This window comes from Scyliorhinus canicula, chromosome 28 (genome assembly GCF_902713615.1).
Source record: "Scyliorhinus canicula chromosome 28, sScyCan1.1, whole genome shotgun sequence".
NCBI lineage: Eukaryota > Metazoa > Chordata > Chondrichthyes > Carcharhiniformes > Scyliorhinidae > Scyliorhinus > Scyliorhinus canicula.
The window spans coordinates 18,697,904-18,722,520 of record NC_052173.1 but is presented as its reverse complement, the minus strand read 5'-3'; the positions used below and the strand labels follow the sequence as shown (position 1 = coordinate 18,722,520).

At 47.3% G+C, this 24,617-nt stretch overlaps 1 protein-coding gene and 1 long non-coding RNA gene across 2 annotated transcripts in view; one reads left to right on the top strand and one right to left on the bottom strand.

Annotated features, from left to right (window-relative positions):
• Positions 1–13,918, bottom strand: part of lmbr1l (limb development membrane protein 1-like) — a 53,317-nt gene extending 39,399 nt beyond the window's left edge. The window contains exon 1 of the mRNA XM_038786661.1: positions 13,732–13,918. Within this exon, the coding sequence (XP_038642589.1) occupies positions 13,732–13,791 (60 nt within the window). The 5' untranslated portion in view covers positions 13,792–13,918. The remainder of the gene's footprint in view (positions 1–13,731) is intronic.
• Positions 13,919–14,540: 622 nt separating this feature from the next.
• Positions 14,541–24,617, top strand: part of LOC119958110 — a 35,176-nt gene continuing 25,099 nt past the window's right edge. The window contains exon 1 of the long non-coding RNA XR_005458960.1: positions 14,541–14,939. This is a non-coding gene — a long non-coding RNA (uncharacterized LOC119958110). The remainder of the gene's footprint in view (positions 14,940–24,617) is intronic.

Genomic DNA, 24,617 nt, shown 5'->3' with positions numbered 1-24,617 from the left:
CAGTTTTAATGTCTGTGTCGATTGGCTGTAGGTTTAGTTTTGTGACGTTGTGCAGGAACATTTCTGGGTAACAGGCCAGTTAAGATTTGCATCCCCTGGAACAGTAATCTGCTCTCTTTGTTTTGGAATGAAGATTTTCTTCCACCTCATCTTGAAGAAAGTGAAGGCGTTCTACAGCATGAGGAAGGAGCAGCGCTGCAAAAGCTCGTGTTTGAAAAAAACCTGTTGGACTTTAACCTGGTGTTGTAAGACTTCTTACTGTGCCCTTCAGAAGGTGCTGGTTAGCTGCCTCCTTGAGCCACCGAGGTCCCGGAATTGTAGGCACTCACATGATGCTTGTTACAAAAATATTGAATTCTATAGAATAAGTCAATCCAAGCAATTATTTATCATAATTCAATTGTTGACCAAGGATCCCAAGCAAAATTAAAACAAAGTAATTTGGGCATTAACCCAGGCATGTATTAGACAATAGGAACAGTCCATTTGAGGGGAAAAAAATTGCAAAGGACATTATGTAAAAAAAAGTCCAACTGATGTGATTGAACGATCTTTTGTTTAAAAAAAATGATAAACACCGACATCACTGCCAAAGCCAAACTATTAACCTTGTTAACTTACTGATGACTGAATGGAATTGTTCAGTATCAGTATCATGTATGTACAGAGCAAGTCACTGCTTCAACATAACAAAGCCAACAACTGAATTGAATTCCAACTCTAGTAACCATGTATTGTATTCAAGGGAGCCACAGAATCCACATTTTCTAGTTCTCTGCAACTCTCCCAAGGACCTGCACTCAATTAGGAAATTTGTTTTTTTTTGTAGGACAGGATGTAGAGTAAAATAGTCACAATATTGCACAAGTTAACGCCTTCCAATTAAGATTTTCTGGTGATGTTTGCGTTCTGAGTACATTACAAGGTTAATATAAATCCACCCTGCCAAGAATAGTTCTCGAAAGCCTAGAAGTATGCATTTATATACAAACTGCTTACAGCACATTTTTAACTACCTAAAAAAGTGTCTAAACCTGTGATTCCTGTTAATTTGCCTAGTTTGATTGCACAATACTGCTGTTCCAAACTAGACACAGCAGCAACAGTGAAACCCATACAGATACAGTACAGTTGCTCAGAAATAGCACTCAAGACTTCATGTTTCTGACAACCCATCATCTTCAGTGTTAGAGAGAAGGAACAACAGGGAGATCTGTACAGGAATCTCCCATTCCCTTCATTCCACCTTTAGCCACCAAGATAGAAATACTGGATATACTCCCTCCCCCCTCCTCAAAGTCAACCTCTTTGACCAAGCTTTTGCTCAACTGTTCCAATACTGTATCAGCATGTATGTGTCAAATGTTACTTGTTAATGCATTCATAAAATGCCTTGGGATGTTTTACCATGTGAAAGGCACGATATAAATGAATGCTTGTAAAAGCAGCACAGCTCCAGGTATTGGCAGGCAGAGTTTAATTGCCAGTAAACATGCCCGTCAGAAGCCTCCATGTTCATTTGCAAGTACCATCCAAAATCATAGAATTTACAGTGCAGAAGGAGGCCATTCGGCCCATCGAGTCTGCACCGGCTCTTGGAAAGAGCACACTACCCAAGGTCAACACCTCCCCCTATCCCAATAACCCAGTAACCCCACCCAACACTAAGGGCAATTTTGGACACTACGGGCAATTTATCATGGCCAATCCACCTAACCTGCACATCTTTGGACTATGGGAGGAAAGCGGAGCACCCAGAGGAAACCCACGCACACACGGGGAGGATGTGCAGACTCCGCACAGACAGTGATCCAAGCCGGACTCGAACCTGGGACCCTGGAGCTGTGAAGCCATTGTGCTATCCACAATGCTACCGTGCTGCATGTAGGAATGTAGGAGTTAAGATTTTTGTTTAAATGACTGAAATCATTGCAAGTCTCTAACTGCATGGTATATTTTTTAAAAATAAATTTAGAGTATCCAATTAATTTTTCTCCCCAATTAAGGGGCAATTTAGCGTGACCAATCCACCTACCCTGCACATTTTTGGGTTGCGGGGGGCGAGACCCACGCAGACACAGGGAGAACGTACAAACGCCACACGGACAGTGACCTGGGAGAATGCACAAAACTCACATGGACAGCAACCCGGGGCGTCCTCAGCATCATGAGGCAGCAGTGCACCACTATGCCTCCCATGGTACATTCAAAATATACAAATTAGAATAGGAGCATGGGCTCTTCCACAATTTTCTCATCAATAATTTACCAATCTTAGGCATTGCAAAAGTGGGGAGAGAAAACACTGCTCAATTCTTACATTATCAGCAACTTCAACATTTTAAAAGCATTTTAACTGTATCAGTCCCAGACTCGCACAGGAGGTTGAGGCATTCACACCGCCGCACCCCCCCCCCCCCACCCCGCACCACCGTAACCCCCTCCATAGCCAGACTATCAAAGTGACCCCATTTCAAAAGTAATCAAATAGGTGTGAAGTACTTTGCAGATGTCCAAAGGTCACAAAGGTGGCTACATAACCAAGCTTGCTCTCCAAATCCTCTAAAATATTCCCATCTTTCAGAAACCATTCAAGTAGACAAAAAAGATCATATGACATGATTTGAAGAGCACAAGTTCTCCCGGTATTCTTGTAAAATATTGTTATTCGCCATCATTTTCACCATACAAAAAAAAAGAGAAACAGAAACAAAACCAACATAAAAAAAGTCTCTCCCCCCCCCCCCCTAAAACATCTGTCCCACATCCACCTGCAACCCAGGCCAGTCAGACACCCTGAAAATGGCTTCTAGGGAACGGGGTTCCACATCCATGTGCAAGACGCTCAGGATTGTGCTAAATACCACCCGCCAAAACCTTACTAGCTTCGGGCAGGACCAAAATATATCAACGTGGTTTGCGGGGCCCCTCCCACATAGCTCACAGACATCCTCCACCCTTCAAACAGCCGGCTGCTGCTCAATTTTTGTCAGGCACCCAATGCACAACTTCCAACTGTATCAGTCCCAGACTCGCACAGGAGGTTGAGGCATTCACACCGCAGCACCCCCCCCCCCCCCCCCCCCAACCACCTTAACTCCCTCCATAGACAGAACACGCACAAACAGACTCAAAAACAGCTTCTCCCCACCGTCAACAGACTCCAAAATGACCCTCTTATTGACTGACCTCATTAACCGTAACCCTGTATGCTTCAACCGATGCATATCTTGTGTTGCCCTATTATGTATTTTCTTGAATTTTGTTTAATTCCCTATTCTTCCCATGTACTGAATGATCTGTTGAGCTGCTTGCAGAAAAATACTTTTCACTGTACCTCGGTACACGTGACAATAAACAAATCCAATCCAATCCGTCCTCCTCCAAGATCCTCCCATGGACTGCCGAAACAAACCCCCTCTCCAGGCCTCCCGCTGCCAGCACTGCCTCCCGCAACGAGGAGGCCAGCGCTACGGGGAAGGCTAGGAACACCTTCCTTGTGGAATCCAGAGCCTGCAGTTACCGAAACCCTTCCCCCACACCTATCCATACTTTGCTCCCAACTCCTCCAGACTCACGACTCGTCCCAAGAAACATGTCCTTCATCCCCCTCTCGTCCCATCACCATAACCTTGCGTCCTTCCTCCACATCTCGAATCCATGATTCCGCCCTAAATCGGCATCCCCCCAGTTTAACATATTCCCTAAACTGCCTTCAGATCTTTAATGTGGCCACCACCACCGGACCCACCGAGTACCTTCCTGGAGCCCTGACCCCCCCCCCCCCCTCCCTCCCTCCACACAAGCCCTCCTCCATCTTAACCCACCAGGCCACCCCCTCTTTGGTCCAACCCCACACCTTCTCCGCATTCACTGCCCAATAGCAGCACACCAAGTCATCGTCCCCGAGTCACCCACTCTACAAGACCACCCTACTAATCCTAGCCACCTTCCCCATCCCAGATAAATGAGGAAATCAATTTGTTTACTCCCCTGAAGAAAGATTTTGGTAAAAAGACCAGCGGGCTTTGAGAACAAAAATTGCGGCAACATTCATTTTCACTGCCTGCACCCAGCCCAATAGCGAAAGAGGGAGGTTGCCCCACCTGACAGTCAGCAGCCTTCACCTTCTCCACCAGATTGGTAAAATTATATCTTCAGAGCCCACCCCGTTCCCGAGCCACCTGCACCCCCCAAGTACCTGAAGTGAGTTGCTGCCAAACAGAATGGCAGCCTCCCCCATCCCAACACCGGCCAGGAGACCATGAAATACTTCCTCTTGGCAAGTTCAATCTTCCTTCAAAACTGATCAACATTGGGGCGGTAGCACAGTGGTTAGAACGGCAGCCGAGGACCCGGGTTTGATCCCGTCTCTGGGTCACTGTCCGTGTGGAGTTTGCATCGGTCTCACCCCCACAACTCAAAGATGATGTGCAGGGCAGGTGGATTGGCCACGCTAAATTTCCCCTTAATTGGAAAAAATGAATTGGGTACTCTAAATTACCAAAAACACTGATAAACATAAAAAGGTTAAAAAAAGGCTTCAATACTGATTAGATCAGAAACAGAGCTGCAGTCTTTCCTGCTTGAAGTTAAGTTAACATTTCACACACAAGCTGGAAGGATGCCCCACAGCTCGGACACAAGGCTGTAAACATCCTCAGATCTCAATCTGCTGTTCTGTGAAAAAAAACACTGCAATAAACTCCATTGGGAGCAACTTGCTCAATCAGTCGAAAACAGTTTCCTCCCAGCTGGCTGATTTTAGCGCAGCCTTTGGCTCTAGTATAGCAGCGGACATCAAACCAAAAGCATGAGATCTGCAAATCAGTGGTGACTCACATTTTTGTCCTTCTGCCTGTGTAGAAGTTGAACCATTAACTTTAAGTAATGGGAGTTAAGACAATAGGAGGTCTATGGTTCGATGGATCAGATCTGCTCATATCCAACACCAACAAACCAGGCAACTAATGAAAAACAGCATTACAGTAGTTCAGGAGCATCCTTTTGTCTCAGCTCAAAAGTTATCTAGTGAGTAAGAGAAGGCGGTGTAGAAAGGTCATTTGGGTAGGAGTATTTTACCAAAGGTAGCCAGAATGGAAGAGAGCTCCTCACAAATTCTTTTGAACCAGGACTAAACAGGAACTACGGCAAAGTACATATTCATCACATTATTGAAGAGTTTCTTTGCCCAAGTATTGCAGGTTCAAAATGCTTTCCCCTTGAATAAAGGGGCTCAGAAAATAAAGCTGCCACTTAGAACACCAAGTTTTTTATAAAATGACTTGGCAACTCGAAGGCATATACTTCCATGAATCACGGATTAGTACGCCAATTTCTTTAAGAGGCTTTTGGGCTTCTATCCCATCTCTACTCATGACTCGGCTAAAAGTTATGGAGGAAGTTTTACTTCTATAAATCCAATCCACAAGGCACTGATTTAAAACTAGTGCATGATTACTACAAGCCCTCAGTAAATGTTGAAAAATCATAGATTTTGGAAGGTCCTTAATATAACTGAACAGAACACAGTATGGACAGAATTTGAGATTCAATGTCTCAGAGAGTAGAGAGAAGGAAAAATAAATGGACTCAAAAGTCACCAACACAGAATTGGTGAAAGATACAAACAATACAAGACTTTTGGGAGCTTCTTCCGCCAGGTTTATTTTGGGACTAGGTGGAAACTACCCTTCCTACAGTTATCAAAGATCAAAGTATTTTAGAACCCCTTTACAGAGCGAGAAAACATGAATTTATGACCTCAAGACATCTGAAAAGTACTTTCCAGGCAAGTTAAGTACTTCAAGTCTAATCACAGTTGTAAAATGGCAAGTTTTATGTTATTAGTTGAGGGATAAAGATCAGCAGAGACACCAGGGAGACCAACTGTCAGAACAGTGTCATATGTGGTGCCAAGGTCCCGGGTTCGATTCCGGCTCTGGGTCACTGTGTGGAGTTTGCACATTCTCCCCGTGTTTGCGTGGGTTTCGCCCCCCACAACCCAAAGATGTGGAGGGTCGGTGGATTGGCCAAGCTAAATTGCCCCTTAATTGGAAAAAATGAATTGGGTACTCAAAAAAAATTTTTTTTTTTTTTTTTTTTTTAAGTGCCATGTGACTTTTAAATCCAGAGGGCATCTCATCTGAAAGATGGCACCTCCAACAACGTAGCATTCACTCAGTGCTGGTACTTGAATCCAAAGCCTTCAGGAGGAGAGTGGTACCTACTTAGCCAACACTGTTTGACAGAAGAGCTTCTTAATATGCTGTAATTCAACAGATTTGAATAGCTTTACTAACTGCATCAGTTTCCTGTTCCCTCAAAAATGTGCCGAAGGAATTGCATTGTTTATCTTTGGGCTGTGGGAAGAAACCAGAGCACCCAGAGGAAACCCATGCAGACACGGGGAGAATGGGCAAACTCCACACAGTCACCCTGTCCGAAACCAAGATCAAGCTATCCCACTCCCTGTCATTCTAGTGTGCTCCATGTGCCTATCCAATAACCGCTTGAAAGTTCCTAAAGTGTCCGACTCCACTATCACAGCGGGCAGTCCATTCCACACCCTAACCACTCTTGAGTAAAGAACCTACCTGAAATGTAAGTTTTCACATTTGAACCTTCTTTCTTCTCCCACACCCCTCTCCACTGTTGCTTTGCTGCAACATTTCTTGACAATCTAGTTTGGGCTTACCACACAATTCCACAAGAAACTCAGAGTAATATCAGCAAGTCAAATGACTGCAAGTACATTAAGACTAAAATTTCCATTGCTTGCTTTTATTGGGATCTCTGAAAAGCCATTTCCAATAAAGTTCCAAGTTAGTAACAGTGCAAAGCTGCAGCATTTCAGTCGGAGTGGTTGTACCTAGTGGTACAACTAGGAGTGGTTGTACCAGCACGAATATGGATCACAAAAAATGTTCTTTCAGCTTGTTCAAATACTTAAAATAAATCCAATCCAGTAACAAAACCAAGTTACATAGAACATAGAACAGTACAGCACACAACAGGCCCTTCGGCCCTCGATGTTGTGCCGAACAATGATCACCCCACTTAAACCCACGTAACCCGTATACCCGTAACCCAACAATCCCCCCATTAACCTTACACTACGGGCAATTTAACATGGCCAATCCACACAGACAGTGACCCAGCCGGGAATCGAACCTGGGACCCTGGAGCTGTGAAGCATTGATGCTAACCACTATGCTACCATGAGGCCCCAAAAAAATGAATTGGATACTCTAAATTTATGAAAAAAAACATTGCATGAAGTCTACAAAGTAACAGATGGTCAGGAAATCTCATTCCAAGACCTAAATTATGCTTCAATCAGGTTTAAATTCTCCCCATTTCCTACAAGCAACCAAATCGGCTTTAAAAAACCGTACCCTAGGGAATTGTGCAAGAACAGTCAGGAAATAGGACTAAAATTGCTACTGCTGCCAAAGGTCACAAGAAAAGCAAATGCAATCTATATCTGAGGATTAGACATTTGGGTTAGTAGCGGAAATGACATGGTTCTTCTGGAACAGAACAGTTGGAAGGAATAACGTTGGAGGAGAAACTACATAATTCTTGAAAGCATGAAAGAACCTTGAAAACAAGACAGTAGATAGGTGTACTCTCAATCGCACATAACAGCAACTTACCAATTATAGCTATATTGCTAGAAGACAATGCAGGGCAAGGAAAAAAGATACAAACCCAAGTGATTCTCATGCACTTCCTAGCAACTAATTACAGGGAGATAGGGGACCTAGAGGCATGTTATTTTGTTGATCCAATGGAGCTGGGTATGGCATGGTGTGGTGTATGATCTAAAGAGAACCAATAGGACGGTGGTGGAGGGTGGGGAAGAAGGGCAGAGATAAAAATTGAATACAATTGGCAACCTTAATCCTTAGAAATTATAAACAACACTGTAAAATGCAAGGAAAAAAGGAATTAACTTCTGCAAAATAGGCAAAAAGGTTATCCTGCATTGTTAACAAATGCAGGATCAAAATGCAACTGTTGCAAAACCTCCAGATGACCTCTGATCCTAATCCTGCTGTGTGATTTTGTAATCTACAACTCATGACGATGCTTACAGTAATTTGCAGATTCATCTAATTATACAAGCTCCTTGCCAAAAATGTACATTTCCAAGGCATTTACAATTAAGGTTTCTTACTTGGATTAAAGTATCATCAGCAGGCGATAACAATAAGGATCCCAATTGACTTTTCTCTTCACCAAAATGAGAGGGTGGGAATGTCATTTTTAGCACTTCATTCTTACATCTTGGATTGTCATGCATTTACTGATTTTTGAAAACCCAAAGGATGCACATTGTTGCAAGTATGTCACAAGATGTTAACTTTTGAACAGTTGTAAGTGATAGATTATCTCAGTAATTCTACAAAACATAGAAGCCACTTTTGTAGTAATCCAGCAAATGCTACTGTCAGCAATAATATATTGGATTACCAGGTTTGATAATGCCAGCACTGAATGTCCATCTACGAACAGGACAAAGGTATACTTTATGGTTCCATGTTGTAACAGAAACAGAGAACTTTGTGCCTCATATCGCAACAAGCACTTTAAAGCTCATTCCCTCCACCTCACCCAACCTCACTCCCTACCCCCGCCTTAGGGTTGATTTCACATCACAGCCATGATCGAGCAAAAGATCATCTTAATCAGTATGGGTCATTAGATAATGTATTTACCCAGTAAACCATGAGAATAGTTTATTGCACAGAGGCAATTAAATTCCACTGATTGAAAATGTTTGTTAACAGACATATCCACGGTGCGGGTGTTGCTGCTATGGAGTTCAATGGTACGCAATATGGAAGTCACAAACTTTTCTGAAGAATGGTGCCAAGTGCAAATATTCATGCCAAAAGTTAATCCAAATATAAGTCAACACAAAATGTTGAAAAGCCAGACAATTTACCAAAGTCTAAAACACCATATTGGGTTAGAAAGTATTCCTGAAAGCAGTACCGGAAACAATTCATTCAAAGTAGGATAAACAGATTATATACACCACATTGACAATGCTGAAGCGAATTTTATACCAACCCACTGTACGATGCTATAAGTGGCATAGATTTCATAGAATTTACAGTCCAGAAGGAGGCCATTCGGCCCATCGAGTCTGCACCGACTCCTGGAAAGAGCACCCTACCCAAGGTTAACACCTGCACCCTGTCCCCATAACCCAGTAACCCCACCCAACACTAAGGGCAATTTTGAACATTAAGGGCAATTTATCATGGCCAATCTACCTAACTTGCACATCTTTGGACTGTGGGAGGAAACCGGAGCACCCGGAGGAAACCCACGCACACACGGGGAGGATGTGCAGACTCCGCACAGACAGTGACCCAAGCCGGAATCGAACCTGGGACCCAGGAGCTGTGAAGCAATTGTGCTATCCACAATGCTACCGTCCAACTTCTGAAACATTCAACACACATAAGTACAAAGAAATGGCAACAAGAAAAAGGAACCCCAACAACTCCCCATATCCACATGCCCAACCCAAACATCCAAAAAATCTCAAAAACCACAATTAATCCATACTCAGACCATGCATTTTTACAAAAGAATTTCCTCCCGTGCAGCAAAAAAATAGCCTTTCCCCTCAAACGTCGCTCTCAACTGCGCCAGGTTCTCCATCCTAAATCAGACTCCAGTTTTCTACTGGGCATACTGATTGCATAACCTCCATTTATAAAAATAAGCTTGCATCAGGTCTTGGGAGAGGGATAAATCAGGATACAACTTCCAACTATTTCTCTCGATAACTGTAGCAGCAACAAAATATACTAGTATATTTTAACCTCATCTGGTACGGGAAGTGAACCCACACTGTCGGCCTTGCTCTGGCATCGCAAACCAGCTGTCCAGCCAACTGAGTTTTACTAGAGTACCCTGGAGTGTAAGCACAATCCCAAACTCCTCTTCACTTCTAATCACCACCTTTGTTCATAGAATCCCCAACAGTGCAGAAGGAGGCCATTCGGCCCATCGAGTCTGCACCCATCCTCTGAAAGGGCACCCCACCTAGCCCCAATCCCCCACCCTATCCCCACCTAGGGGCAATTGATCACAGCCAATCCACCGAACCTGCACATCTTTGGACTGTGGGAGGAACCAGAACACCGAGAGGAAGCCCACGCAGACATGGGGCGAACATGCAGACTTGACCGTCAGCCTACAATTACTACACAATTTTTTGGGGCAGCATGGTGGCGCAGTGGTTAGCACTGCTGTCTCACAGCACCAAGGACCCGGGTTCGATCCTGGCCCTGGGTCACTGTCTGTGTGGAGTTGGCACATTCTCCCCATGTCTGCGTGGGCTTCCTCTCGGTGTTCCCCTTCCTCTCAGTTTCACCCCCAGAACCCAAAAGGATGAACAGGGTAGGTGAATTGGCCACGCTAAATTGGAAAAAAAGAATTGGGTACTCTAAAGTTTAAAAGAATCACAAGATTCATAGTGGCATCGTTCCCCATTTTCTTCCCGTCTATCTCCTCATGTTGGTTCTATTCCCATCTCGCCTACAGAGTCTCAAGCTCATCCACATACACCATGTCCAATAATCAACCCTTAGCCTCCCCTTTTCTCTTCATCCTTGAAGGTTTTGGAGATGGTACAGGATGGTTTGAGGGATGAAGGAATACAGTTATCAGGATAGATTGAGAAGCCAGGCAGGTGTCTTTTCCTTAGAGGAGAGAAGGCGGCCACGTGGAGATTTATTTTTTATTATTTCAAGTACCCAATTCATTTTTTCCAATTAAGGGGCAATTTAGCGTGGCCAATCCACCTACCCTGCACATTTTTGGGTTGTGGGAGCGAAACCCACGCAAACACTGGGAGAATGTGCAAATTCCACACGGACAGTGACTCAGAGGTGGAAATTTACTAGAAGTGTTCATAATCATGAGAGGTTTAGATAGGATTTTTTTTTAAAACACAATTTCTCACAGCTGATGGGCTGATAACCAGACGCTACAGATTTAAGAAAATTGGTAGGAGAACCAAAGATTTAGGAAATGTAGGAAGTAGTTCGGATTGGGATGCAACACCCAATAGATTGAAAAATTGGACCAATACACGAGAACAATTGTAGAATTGCTCTTCAAAGATTTGATGCATACACTCAATGGGCTGAGTGGCCTCCTCTGTGCTGTGCTACTCTTTGATTCTGTCAACATGCTGTGCCTCACCAACATCACATCCATATTGTACAGCATTTGGATATTATTGAGATATTAAAAGTCCAAAGTTTCAAATGCTCCACTAATGTCCACACGGTTGGATACCAGGGCAGGATCCCAACACAAGGGCAGCACAGTAGCGAGCACTACTTTCTCACTGCACAGAGGACTCGGGTTTGATCCCAGCTTACTGTCCGTGTGGAGTTTGCACATTCTCCCCGTGTCTGCGTGGGTTTCATCCTCACGACCCAAAGATATGCAGGGTAGGTGGATTGGCCACACTTCATTGCCCCTAAATTGGAAAGAAATTGTGTACTAAAAGGATCCCAACACAGCATACAATAGACAACCTCAAAATAAGTAATTTAAGATTGAAAGGGCAGCACAGTAGCCCAATGGTTAGCACTGTTGCTGCACAGCTCCAGGGTCCCAGGTTCAATTCCCAGCCTGGGTCTCTGTCTTTTGAGTGTTGGCATGGGTTTCCTCCCAGTGCTTTGGTTTCCTCCCACAGTCGAAAGATGTGCAGGTTAGGGCCCAATGGCCACTTCTGCACTGTAAATTCTATTAAACAAAATGCTTCCTCCCTCCTGATAAAACTAGTAAAATAATACCTCATCTTGGTTTTCAAACCTAGCAAAGATTCAAGAAAGCCTCAAACAATGAAAGCCATGTACAGCTAAAATGGCTTGCTGTGTTCCATTTTAAAGCATGGACTATAATCTTTGCAGACATGTGGACACTCACGAGGCACTTGTTTTACAGACAGCATACTGGAGAATTGATGAAAATGGAATCATAAAATAGTTAGAATAATTACAACCCAGAAGGAGCTGGCTGTTCAGCCCACGTGTCAAGTCCAACTCACTAAAAGCAGCAATTCACCCAGTTGCACTGCACTCCCTTACCCACTCAATGTTTTTTTAACCTTTTCAGATACTAACCATTTGCTGCAACAAAAAGAAAAAAGTTTTTACTCACGTTGTTGGTACTTGTCATTTACCATCAGTGCTCTCTGGCTCTTGATTATTCCGTCAATAAGATGTTTCATTTTATCTACTTTAAAGTTTTCACATGCTTCCTAAAAGTGCAGTTTCCAGAATCAGATACACTTCCAGCTGAGGGTAAACTATCCACAGAATCCCTACAGTGCAAGAGGCCATTCAGCCCACAAGTTTGCACCAACCCACTGAACAGCACACCAGCCAGGCAGATTCCCCTATCCTATCACCATAACCCCACCTAACGTGCACATCTTTGGACAGCAGGGGTCAATACAACATGGCCAATCTACCTAACCTGCACATCTTTGGACACCAGGGGACAATTTAACACAGCCAATCCACCTAACCTGCACATCTTTGGACACCAGGGGACAATTAACATGGCCAATCCACCTAACCTGTACATCTTTGGACACCAGGGGACAATTTAACACAGCCAATCCACCTAACCTGCACATCTTTGGACACCAGGGGACAATTAACATGGCCAACCCACCTAACCTGCACATCTTTGGACACTAAGGGACAATTTAACATGTCCAAAAATGTGCAGGTTAGGTGGATTGCCCATGTTAAATTATCCCTTAGTGTCCTGGGATGTGCAGGTTAGGTGGATTGGCCATGATAAATTGTCCCCTGGTGTCCAAAGATGTGCAGGTTAGGTGGATTGGCCACCAGGGGACAATTTATCATGGCCAATCCACCTAACCTGCACATCCCAGGACACTAAGGGACAATTTAACATGGCCAACCCACCTAACCTGCACATCCCAGGACACTAAGGGATAATTTAACATGGCCAATCCACCTAGCCTGCACATCTTTGGACACTATGGGGCAATTTAGCATGGCCAATCCACCTAACCTGCACATCATTGGACACTAAGGGACAATTTAGCATGGTCAATCCACCTAACCTGCACATCTTTGGACACTATGGGGCAATTTAGCATGGTCAATCCACCTAACCTGCACATCTTTGGACACTAAGGGACAATTTAGCATGGCCAATCCACCTAACCTACATATCTTTGGACACTAAGGGATAATTTAACATGGCCAATCCACCTAACCTGCATATTCCTGGACACTAAGGGGCAATTTAACATGGCCAATCCACCTAACCTGTATATTCCTGGACACTAAGGGGCAATTTAACATGGCCAATCCACCTAACCTGTACATCGTTTGGACGTTTACAAAAGAGAAAAACGTCCTTTCGATACGACACCTCATGAAAGCCCAGAATCCTACATCCTAAGCATTTTCTCAAACTGTTTCGCCCCACATTCTTCGTACCAAAATGAATCATTCCACATTGCTCTACAATAAACTTCATCTCGGAGGAAATACTCTTCATACCAAAGCGATAGTTGACGACCAAAAAGGTCTTGCGGGGGGGGGGGGGGGGGGGGGGGGGGGGGGGGGGGGGGGGGGTGAATTCTGGGCAAGAGACTTTTTGATTAATTAAAAGACATTGATTGCTGCAAAAAGTGCAAAAACTCACAATGCACTCCCGAACTCGGTTGTGGAAGAGTTTTGCTCTAATCATAACGTCGTCTTCCATCACGACCCTTCATGGCGAAGAAAAGGCGCGCTACCTGTTTCCCCAGGTCTATGGAATTGTCACTCTGTCCGGCTCGAGCACCGCACCGCTGCAGCCTTCTAATGTGCCACCAGCTGCTGCAGCCCCATGCAACGCGCTCCCAGATTGGCTGCGGGCAGCCAGGGGCCAACATAGCCCCGGGCATCCCATTGGTGAAGCCGACATCCCAAATAAGACGTGGCATACGATTGGTCAGGACTCACCGCTGGCGATGCCTGATTGGCTGTGCCTGGCTTCAGGTACGCATCGATTGGTGGAAAGCCTGATGTCCTTCGCCAATAGTAATTGACAGTGCAAAGCGTTTGCGCCTCTGATTGGTTATGATCATGTCCGTCAGCCCATTGGTCCAAACACGAGGCCGGGCGCTTTAATTTGGTGAGTAGCTTCCATTAGAAATCTGACTGAACAAAATGCAGTTTAATTATATTTAAAATGTCCCAAAAGTTTCAGCTAAACACACAAGAAATGGAAGTGCCGCTTTGTGCAAGGAAATTCTTTTGTAAGTGGAAAATTGAGAGAATATTCTCAGGTTTTATTGGCATTAACAAGTAAAGCTAAAAGAAGAAAGCTTCAAATAAAAGCTGAACATTATTCTGAAGAAACGTGTTCTTTTTTCAAAGCCAGCATATTTTCAACGTTTCCCCTTTTTATTTTCTGGAATATGACTGGATTTTTGGCAACAATTGTAAAACTGATTTTTTTAGCCTTTTGCTGCAACGAGTGCACAGAGGAACTAACGGTTATTTAAATAGAGAGGAACATTCAAATTGACCAATCAATAGCAGCCTGCAAACCAGCATAGAAACGCTGCCACCTGGAGGCAATCCTAGCATCAGCTCTTCCCTGGATTGCTCCTTTCCAACAGCATTTTCTGGATTCAACTCCACCAAATGTGATAACTACAAATGATGCTGGAATGTGAAACAAACACAGACAATACTGGACAATCTCAGCAGGTCTGACAGCATCTGTGGAGAGAGAGATGGGAGTGAACGTTTCCAGTCTGGGTGACCCTTTGCCACAGCTTTGACCAAATGTGACTCTGGTCTGATTTCTCACCTCCCAGAACCCCGTAAGAAGTCTTACAACACCAGGTTAAAGTCCAACAGGTTTGTTTCAAATCACTAACTTTCAGAGCGCAGCTCCTTCCTCAGGTGAATGAAGAGGTGGGTTCCAGAATCATATATATAGACAAAGTCAATGATGCAAGACGATACTTTGAATGCAAGTCTTTGCAGGTAATTAAGTATTTACAGGTCCAACGGAGCAACTGGAGAGAGGGATAATCACAGGTTAAAGAGGAGTGAATTGTCTCAAGCCAGGACAGTTGGTCGGATTTAGCAAGCCCAGGCCAGATGGTGGGGGCTGAATGTAATGCGACATGAATCCAAGGTCCCGGTTGAGGCCACACTTATGTGTGCGGAACTTGGCTATAAGTTTCTGCTCACCGATTCTGCGTTGTCGCGCGTCCTGAAGGCTGCCTTGGAGAATGCTTACCCAAAGGGGCTGTTTAGCACAGGGCTAAATTGCTGGCTTTGAAAGCAGACCAAGGCAGGCCAGCAGCACGGTTCAATTACCGTATCAGCCTTCCCGGACAGGTGCTGGAATGTGGAGACTAGGGGCTTTTCACAGTAACTTCATTTGAAGCCTACTTGTGACAATAAGCGATTTTCATTTCATTTCATTTCATGATCAGAGGCTGAATGCCCTTGACTGCTGAAATGTTCCCCGTCTGGAAGGGACCATTCCTGCCTGGTGATTGTCGCGCAATGTCCATTCATCCGTTGTCACAGCGTCTGCATGGTCTCGCCAATGTACCATGCTTCGGGACATCCTTTCCTGCAGCGTGTGGGGTAGACTACATTGGTCAAGTTGCACGAGTATGTGCCACGGACCTGGTGGGTGGTGTTTCCACGTGTAATGGTGGTATCCATGTCGATGATCTGGCACGTCTTGCAGAGATTGCCATGGCAGGGTTGTGTGGTGTCATGGTCGCTGTTCTGAAGGCTGGGTAGTTTGCTGCAAACAATGGTTTGTTTGAGGTTGCGCTGTTGTTTGAAGGCAAGTAGTGGGGGTGTGGGGATGATCTTGGCAAGATGTTGGTCTTCATCTTTTTTTTAAAAATAATTTTTATTGAAAAAATTGGAATTTATACAACAACATCGAACCATAATAAAATACCAACAATAACAATAATGATAGCAATCATAAATATTCGCCCCTCCTCAATGAACAACACAACATTTTAACAACAACTTAAATTAACACAGGGCGCGATTCTCCCGACTTACGAAAAATCGGAGAATAGCCGGCGGCGTAAATTTTTACGGACACACTGGTCCGACGCCCTCCCGCTATTCTCCCCCGCCCCCCCACGCCCGGCTCCCGACACGAAACGTTGCCCGCCGTTTTTTTACGGCGAGCAGCGATTCACTCCTGGCCGATGGGCCGATTTTCAAGGCCCTTACGGCCGTTTTTACAAGCGTAAAACACACCTGCTCTGACCGTTCGTAAAAACGGCCGTAAAGTCCCGTTCTCGGGAACCATGGCACCGATTGGCACGGCCGTACCACGGCCGTGCCAAGGGTGCCATGGGCCCGCGATCGGTGCCCACCGATCGCGGGCAGCAGGTACTTACCCCGCGCACTCTTTCTCCCTCCGTCGCCCCGCTGTATCCATTCGTGGGGCGGCTGAGGGGCATACCGGCCCGCGCATTTGCGGGTTTCACGCATATGCGTGATGACGTCATCCGCGCATACGTGGGTTGGAGTCGTCTAATCCGCGCATGCGCGGCTGACATCATCTGACACGTCAGCCGTCGCTAACTTTGGCCAGCGGGCTTAACAAAATTCGTTAAGCCCGCGATGCCGGAGTTCACGGCTGCGCGATGCTAGCCCTGACCGGGGAGATTAATCGGTTCCCGGTCGGGGGGGGGGGGGGGGGGGCGGAGGCTGGGGTCAAACCCGCCCGTTTTTGACGCCAGCTTCCCGATTTTTCGTAAGTCGGGAGAATCGCGCCCACAATGTTAAGTTACATAACCGGAGAGAAGAAAAAAAAATAGAAACTATAACAAGGAACACCCCCCCCCCCCCCCACCCCGGCCAGAAGATGTGCGGATTCGCTGGACTCCCCGAGCACCTGGTGCACCTGTCCTCACCCGCAAAGAACCTACTCATCCTAGTCCCGGACATGTGGGCCCGGTGCAGCACCTTAAATTGGATGAGACTAAGCCTCGCACATGAAGAGGAAGAGTTGACTCTCTCCAAGGCATCCGCACAAGTCCCGTCCTCTATCTGCTCCCCGAGTTCCCCCTCCCATTTAGCCTTCAGCTCCTCCACTGACGACTCCTCCACCTCCTGCATTATCTTATAAATGTCAGACACCTTCCCCTCTCTGACCCACACCCCCGAAAGCCCTCTGTCCATCGCCCCCCGCGAGGGCAGCAAAGGGAACTCCTCTACCTGTCGCCTAGCAAACGCCTTTACCTGCAAGTATCTGAACATGTTCCCTTGGGGGAGCCCAAATTTATCTTCCAGTTCCCCCAGGCCCGCAAACCTCCCGCCAATAAACAGGTCCCTCAATTTACTGATGCCCACCCTTTGCCACCCCCTAAATCCCCATCATTGTTCCCCGGGATGAACCGATGATTTCCACCCAATGGAGCCTCCATCGAGCCCCCTGTTTCCCCACTATGCCGTCTCCACTGTCCCCAGATTCTTAGGGTCGCCGCCACCACCGGGCTAGGAGAAAGCGGCAACGGCGCCGTTACCAAGGCACCCAGGCTCGTACTTCTACATGACGCCATCTCCATTCTTTTCCACGCCGCGCCCCCCCCCCCCCCCCATCACCCATTTACGCACCATTGACACATTGGCCGCCCAATACTATCCCAAAAGGTTGGGCAGCGCCAGCCCGCCTCTATCCCTCCCTCGCTCCAGGAAAACCCTCTTCACTCTCGGAGTCCCATGTGCCCACACAAAGCTCAAAATACTGCTAGTCACTCTCATAAAGAAGGCCCTGGGGATGAAGATGGGCAGGCACTGAAAGAGGAACAAGAACCTCGGAAGCACCGTCATTTTGACGGACTGCACCCTCCCCGCCAACGGCAATGGCAGCATGTCCCACCTCTTGAACTCCTCCTCCATCTGATCCACAAGCCTGGTGAAATTATGCTTGTGAAGAGTCCCCCAGTCCCTGGCCACCTGCACACCCAGGTACCTAAAACTCTCCCCTGCCCTCCTAAGCGGGAGCCTACCAATTCCTTCCTCCTGGTCTCCAGGGTGCACCACAAACACCTCACTCTTGCCTAAATTTAGTTTATAGCCTGAAAAGGTCCCAAACTCAGCTAGCAGCTCCATCACCCCCGGCATCCCTCCCACCGGGTCCGCCACATACAGTAATAGGTCATCGGCATACAACGACACCCTATGTTCCTCCCCACCTCGCACCAAACCTCTCCACCTCCCTGAATCCCTCAATGCCATCGCCAACGGCTCGATTGCCAATGCAAACAACAAGGGGGACAGGGGGCAACCCTGCCTGGTCCCTCGGTAAAGCCGGAAGTACTCCGACCTCCTCCCATTCGTGGCCACACACGCCATCGGGGCCTCATATAGCAGCCTCACCCATCTAATAACCCTTCACCAAATCCAAACCTCCCCAACACCTCCCATAAGTACCCCCACTTCACTCTATCGAAGGCCTTCTCCGCATCCAGCGCCACCACTATCTCTGCCTCCCCCTCAATCGCCGGCATCATGATGACATTCAACAATCTCCGCACATTCGTGTTCAGCTGCCTTCCCTTCACAAACCCTGTCTGGTCCTCGTGTACAACCCCTGGCACACAGTCCTCTATCCTGGTGGCCAGGACCTTTGCCAGCACCTTGGCATCCACATTAAGGAGAGATATGGGCCTGTATGAACCACACTGCTGGGGGTCCTTGTCCCTCTTTAAGATTAAAGAAATCAGCGCCCGCGACATCGTCTGGGCCAAAGTCCCCCCTTTTCCACGCTTCATTAAGTGTCCGCATCAGCAAGGGGCCCACTAGGTCCACTAACTTTTTATAGAATTCCACCGGGAACCCATCCGGCCCCGGCGCCTTCCCTGACTGCATCTGCCCGATCCCCTTAACTAGCTCCTCCAGCTCAATCGGCACCCCCAACCCCTCCACCTGCTCCTCCTGCACCTTCGCGAAAGAAAGCCTGTCGAGGAACCTCTCCATTCCCCTCCTCTCCACCGGTGGCTCCGACCGGTACAGTTCCCCGTAAAAGTCCTTGAAGACCTCATTCACCTCTACCCCCTTCCGCACCACATTCCCACTCTTGTCTCTCACTCCAGCAATTTCCTTAGCCGCATCCCGCTTGCGGAGCTGATGAGCCAGCATCCTACTTGCCTTTTCACCATGTTTGTACACTGCCCCTTGTGCCTTCCTCCACTGTGCCTCCGCCTTTCTAGTGGTCAGCAAATCAAATTTAGCCTGTAGGCTGCGCCTCTCCCCCAACAGTCCCTCCTCTGGTGCCTCTGCGTACCTCCTGTCTACCTCCAGCATCTTTCCCACCAGTCTATCCCTCTCACTCCTCTCGCCTCTCTCCCTGTGTGCCCGGATGGATATCAGCTCCCCACGAATCACTGCCTTCAGGGCTTCCCAGACCATCCCCACCTGGACCTCCCCCGTATCATTCACCTCAAGGTACCCCTCAATACTTGCCCGGACCCTCCTACACACCTCCTCCTCCTCCAACAACCCCGCATCCAACCGCCACAACGGGCGCTGGTCCCGCACCTCCCCCATCTCCAACTCTATCCAATGCGGAGCGTGGTCGGAGATTGCAATGGCCGAATATTCGGCCTCCTCCACTCTCAGTACCTTGGCCGCCGCCGGCCTCCTACCCGTCCTTGAACTGGACCAATCCAGTGTAGGATCCAACACCATGTTGAAGTACACACACAACCCCCCCCCCCCCCCCCCCCCCCCCATAATCAGACCTCCCACCTCTAGATCCGGGACACGTCCCAGCATACGCCTCATAAAGCCCGCATCGTCCCAATTTGGGGCATACACACTAGCAAGTACCACCTACTCTCCTTGTAGCCTGCCCCTAACCATAACATACCTACCCCCCTTATCCGCCACCACCTCAGATGCCTCAAACGACACATTTTTCCCCACCAGAATCGCCACTCCCCGGTTCTTCACATCCAACCCAGAGTGGAAAACCTGCCCCACCCATCCCTTCCTCAGGCGGACCTGGTCCGCCACCTTCAGATGGGTCTCCTGAAGCATTGCCACATCTGCCTTTAGCCCCCTCAGATGAGCAAGTACCCTCGACCGCTTCACCGGCCCATTCAATCCTATGGCATTCCAGGTGACCAACCGGATCAGAGGGCGTCCCGCCCCCCCTCCCCCGTCGACTAGCCATAGCCCGTCGACTACTGTCCCAGGCCAGCACCCCCTGCCCGACCCAGTCCCCACAGCGACAACACCTCACCTCTGTCCCCCCCGGCCCACACCAGCTCCTTCCTGACCCTGCGAGCAGCAACCCGGTATTCCCCTTTCCCCCCCTCCCTCCCCACCCAGGCTAGGAACCCTCCTAGCCGCGAACCGTCCTCCATTGTACTTCCGTGGGTCAGCTAACTTCTGCTAACAACCGACCCCACAACCCCCAACCCCTAGTTCGAGTCCAGTTTCTCCGTCCGCACGAAGGCCCACGCCTCCTCCGGGGAATCAAAATAATAATGCCGGTCCAAATAAGTTACCCACAGGCGCGCAGGCTGCAACATTCCAAACTTTATCTTCTTCTTAGAACATAGAACAGTACAGCACAGAACAGGCCCTTCGGCCCTCGATGTTGTGCCGAGCACTGATCACCCTACTCAAACCCACGTATCCACCCTATACCCGTAACCCAACAACCCCCCCCTTAACCTTACTTTTTAGGACACTACGGGCAATTTAGCATGGCCAATCCACCTAACCCGCACTTCTTTTGACTGTGGGAGGAAACCGAAGCACCCGGAGGAAACCCACGCACACACGGGGAGGACGTGCAGACTCCACACAGACAGTGACCCAGCCGGGAATCAAACCTGGGACCCTGGAGCTGTGAAGCATTTATGCTAACCACCATGCTACCGTGCTGCCCTTGTAGAGCACCTCTTTCGTCCGATTAAACCCGGACCGCCGCTTAGCCACCTCCGCACTCCAATCCTGGCAGATCCGTACTACCCCATTCTCCCAGTTGCTGCTCTTCACCTTCTTGGCCCAGCGCAGCACGCAGTCCCGATCACTGAACCGGTGGAACCTCACCAGCACCGCACGCGGGGGTTCATTCTCCTTAGGCCTCCTGGCCAGTACCCTGTGGGCTCCCTCCAGCTCCAGGGGCAGATGGAAAGATCCTGCCCCCACTAGCGAGTTCAGCACCGTAACCACGTAGGTTGTCAGATCCGACCCCTCCAGCCCCTCCGCAAGGCCCAAGATCCTCAGATTTTTCCGCCTCATGCGGTGATCAAGCTCCTCGAAGCGGTCCTGCCACATCTTGTGGAGTGCCTCATGCCCCTCCACCTTACTCACGAGGACCAAGGCCTCCTCCTCTCGTTCAGTGGCCTGCGTCTGCAACGCCTGGATGGCAGCACCCTGGGTCGTCTGAATCTCTGAGAGCCTTTTGTTCGTTCCCTGCAGAGAGCTCAGTACCTCAGCCTTGAAATCTGCAAAGCAGCGCAGGAGAGCAGCTTGTTGCTCCAGGGCCCACTGCTTCCACTCCTCTGGAGCTCCACCGGCCGCCATCTTGGATTCCTTCCCCCGCTTTTTCTGGGGAGCTGCTGCCGTTTTTTCCCCCTTTCCACTCCGAGTTCGAGTCATGAAATGTGGAGAAAGTTGATCAGCGCACGTTCTCCCACCGGGAGACGTCGAAAAATTTCCGTTTTGGGCTCTAAAAAGAGCCGAAAAGTCAGTTTGAAACGGGAGCTCCCAAATGTGCGGCTTCCTACGTCATCGCCGCCACCAGAAGTCCAATGTTCGTCTTCATCGATGACATGTTAAAGAATGCGAAGAAGATGTCGTCGTTTCCCCACTCCAGGGAAGTACTGGAACCTCAAACAGATTAGCTTTGGCAAAAAACAGAGTATGATAGAAACCCAGCAAGCTGGTGGAGAAATTATTTGCACATTAGATTTCCAGTGTTTTTATTTTTGATATAATAATAATCTTTATTATTGTCACAAGTAGGCTTACATTAACACTGCAATGAAGTGACTGTGAAAAGCCCCTAGTCGCCACATTCCGGCGCCTGTTCGGGTCACAGAGGGAGAATTCAGAATGTCCAATTCACCTAACAACACGTCTTTCAGGACTTGTGGGAGGAAACCGGAGCACCCGGAGGAAACCCACGCAGACACGGGGAGAACGTGCAGACTCCGCACAGACAGTGACCCAGCGGGGAATCGAACCTGGGACCCTGGCACTGTGAAGCAACAGTGCTAACCACTGTGCTACCGTGCCGCCCATATTACGGATGGCTTGCGTAATTACTGGGTTTTTTTTAAATCAAGATGTCCCCATCCAACTTTATCAGCACCCTTCTTAGCCTAGATCACCCTCATTTATATTCCCTTTGTCTTTCTGTCCACAACATCTTTGTCAATCTCCACCTATCGCTGGCCCTCTATCCAGCTCCAGCATTCCACACTCCCTCCACTAGAGTATAAATCTGACCTTAGTTCCAAAGAGTCATCAGACTCAAAGCATTAGCTCCTTTCACTCTCCACAGATGGTGTGAGACCTGCTGAGATTGTCCAGTATTTTCTGTTTTTTGTTTCAGATTCCGCAGTAGTTTGCTTCTAGCTTAAATACTATCCTTGTTTACAGTAAATATATCTTAAATGGTATGGAAGTACTGTGATTGAGATGCGTTTTCAAAAGTGAAGTGGGTGATTCAAATTGAAGTAGATAATCAATCATGATCGTGACGTTGGAACAGACTTAATGGGAAAATGGCCCAATCATGCTCCTATGCTCCTGAAATATTGGCCTATTTCACAAGTGGACAGTTATTATTCGCAAATGCTGCCTATGGCGCTGAGGACCCGAGTTTGATCCCGGCCCCGGGTCACTGTCTGTGTGGCGCTTGCTCATTCTCCCCAAGTCTGCGTGGTACCCACCCCCACAACCCAAAAAGATGTGCCACGCTAAATTGCTCTGCATGTAAAGGACAATGAGGCGAGGCGTGTGTTGATTGCACACAACATTAACTGTGAGCCATCAACTTCCTCTGCACCCAATCAAAGCTCAAATATTTTATTTTTACCGTTTGAAATTGATGAGAGTTCTATTAATATATAAATGATGAAGCATTTTCTATAACTTGTTATGAAATTTATCAGCATGTATTAAATGTATTTGATCTTATTCATGGGGTCACGGTTAGTGAACAATCCTGAGGCCCATTCAGATGAAGGAGGGACAATCATGCAGCCCATTCTCTGGCCGAGGTTGCTGAGAGGAAGGAATTTCTGAGCTTCAGGCCTGGCAGCTGAAATATAGAAAATAGAAGCAGGAGGAGGCCATTTGGCCCTTCGAGCCTGCTCTGCCATTCATTATGATCATGGCTGATCATCAAGGTCAATACCCTCATCCCGACTATCCCTTGATCCCTTTAGCCCCAAGAGGTATATCAAATTCCTTCTTGAAATTACACAATGTTTTGGCCTCAACTACTTTCTGTGGTAGTGAATTCCACAGAAGGCAAAGAAGTAAGCACAAAACAAAATTCTTCCTGAGTTCCCAACCCAAAGGTGTCCTTTGCAGACAACAGCTAAGCACCATGATTTTTTACTAGTCCAGGCTGAGGAGGCAGGCCCATGTGTACATCAGTCAAAATGGGGATCAAACCCAGTGATGTTTGCAGGGCCTGGTAGAGTAATCATGCACCCTGATGCTTCTCCTCTTTCCAAGCCCCTTGTTCCCCACACACACGCCGCCCCACTTAACCCTCCCCCTCAACCATGCATTAGATTTTTTCCCTCTTTCACAATTCACCACTCAATTCACCAATTACAAAAATGTACCAATAAGTGATAACCTCCATTGTTGGTATCTGGTTTCAAACATCATCTGATGTATTTGCAGCTTGGGTCATTAATATGAAGAGCAGCAACAATATAATGCAATGTTAGTTTGTGTGTGCCCTATTGGTGATCACACCACGATTGTTAAACAACCCAGATAGTACAAATTTAACTTTAACAGCATTGTGCAATATTGTTAATTTGACAGGAAAATATCCCATTAGTTATTTATTTATTTTTAATTTTGAATACCCAATTCATTTTTCCAATTAAGGGGCAATTTAGTGTGGCCAATCCACCTACCCTGCACATCTTTGGGTTGTGGTGGTGAAACCCACGCAGACACGGGGAGAATGTGCAAACTCCACACGGACAGTGACCCAGAGCCAGGATCGAACCTGGGACCTCGGCGCCATGAGGCAGCAGTGCTAACCACCGTGCTGCCCCTCACCCTCATTAACATGTTCTGCACCATATGAACACAGTGACAGTAAATTCAATTTTGGGAGAAAGAATCAATACTTGCAGCCCAGATAAACTGCACAAGATATTTTTCACTCTCAAGAGGAATTAGAATGCTTTTGCCTGCCTGGGTGCATGATATTATTCAATATAATTATTTCACAGAAGATGTGTAATTATACTCTATTTCATCAGTAATATCACAAGGGAGAAAGATCAAATGATTCCTGAGCAACAAAGTGGAATTGGAAATGGATTG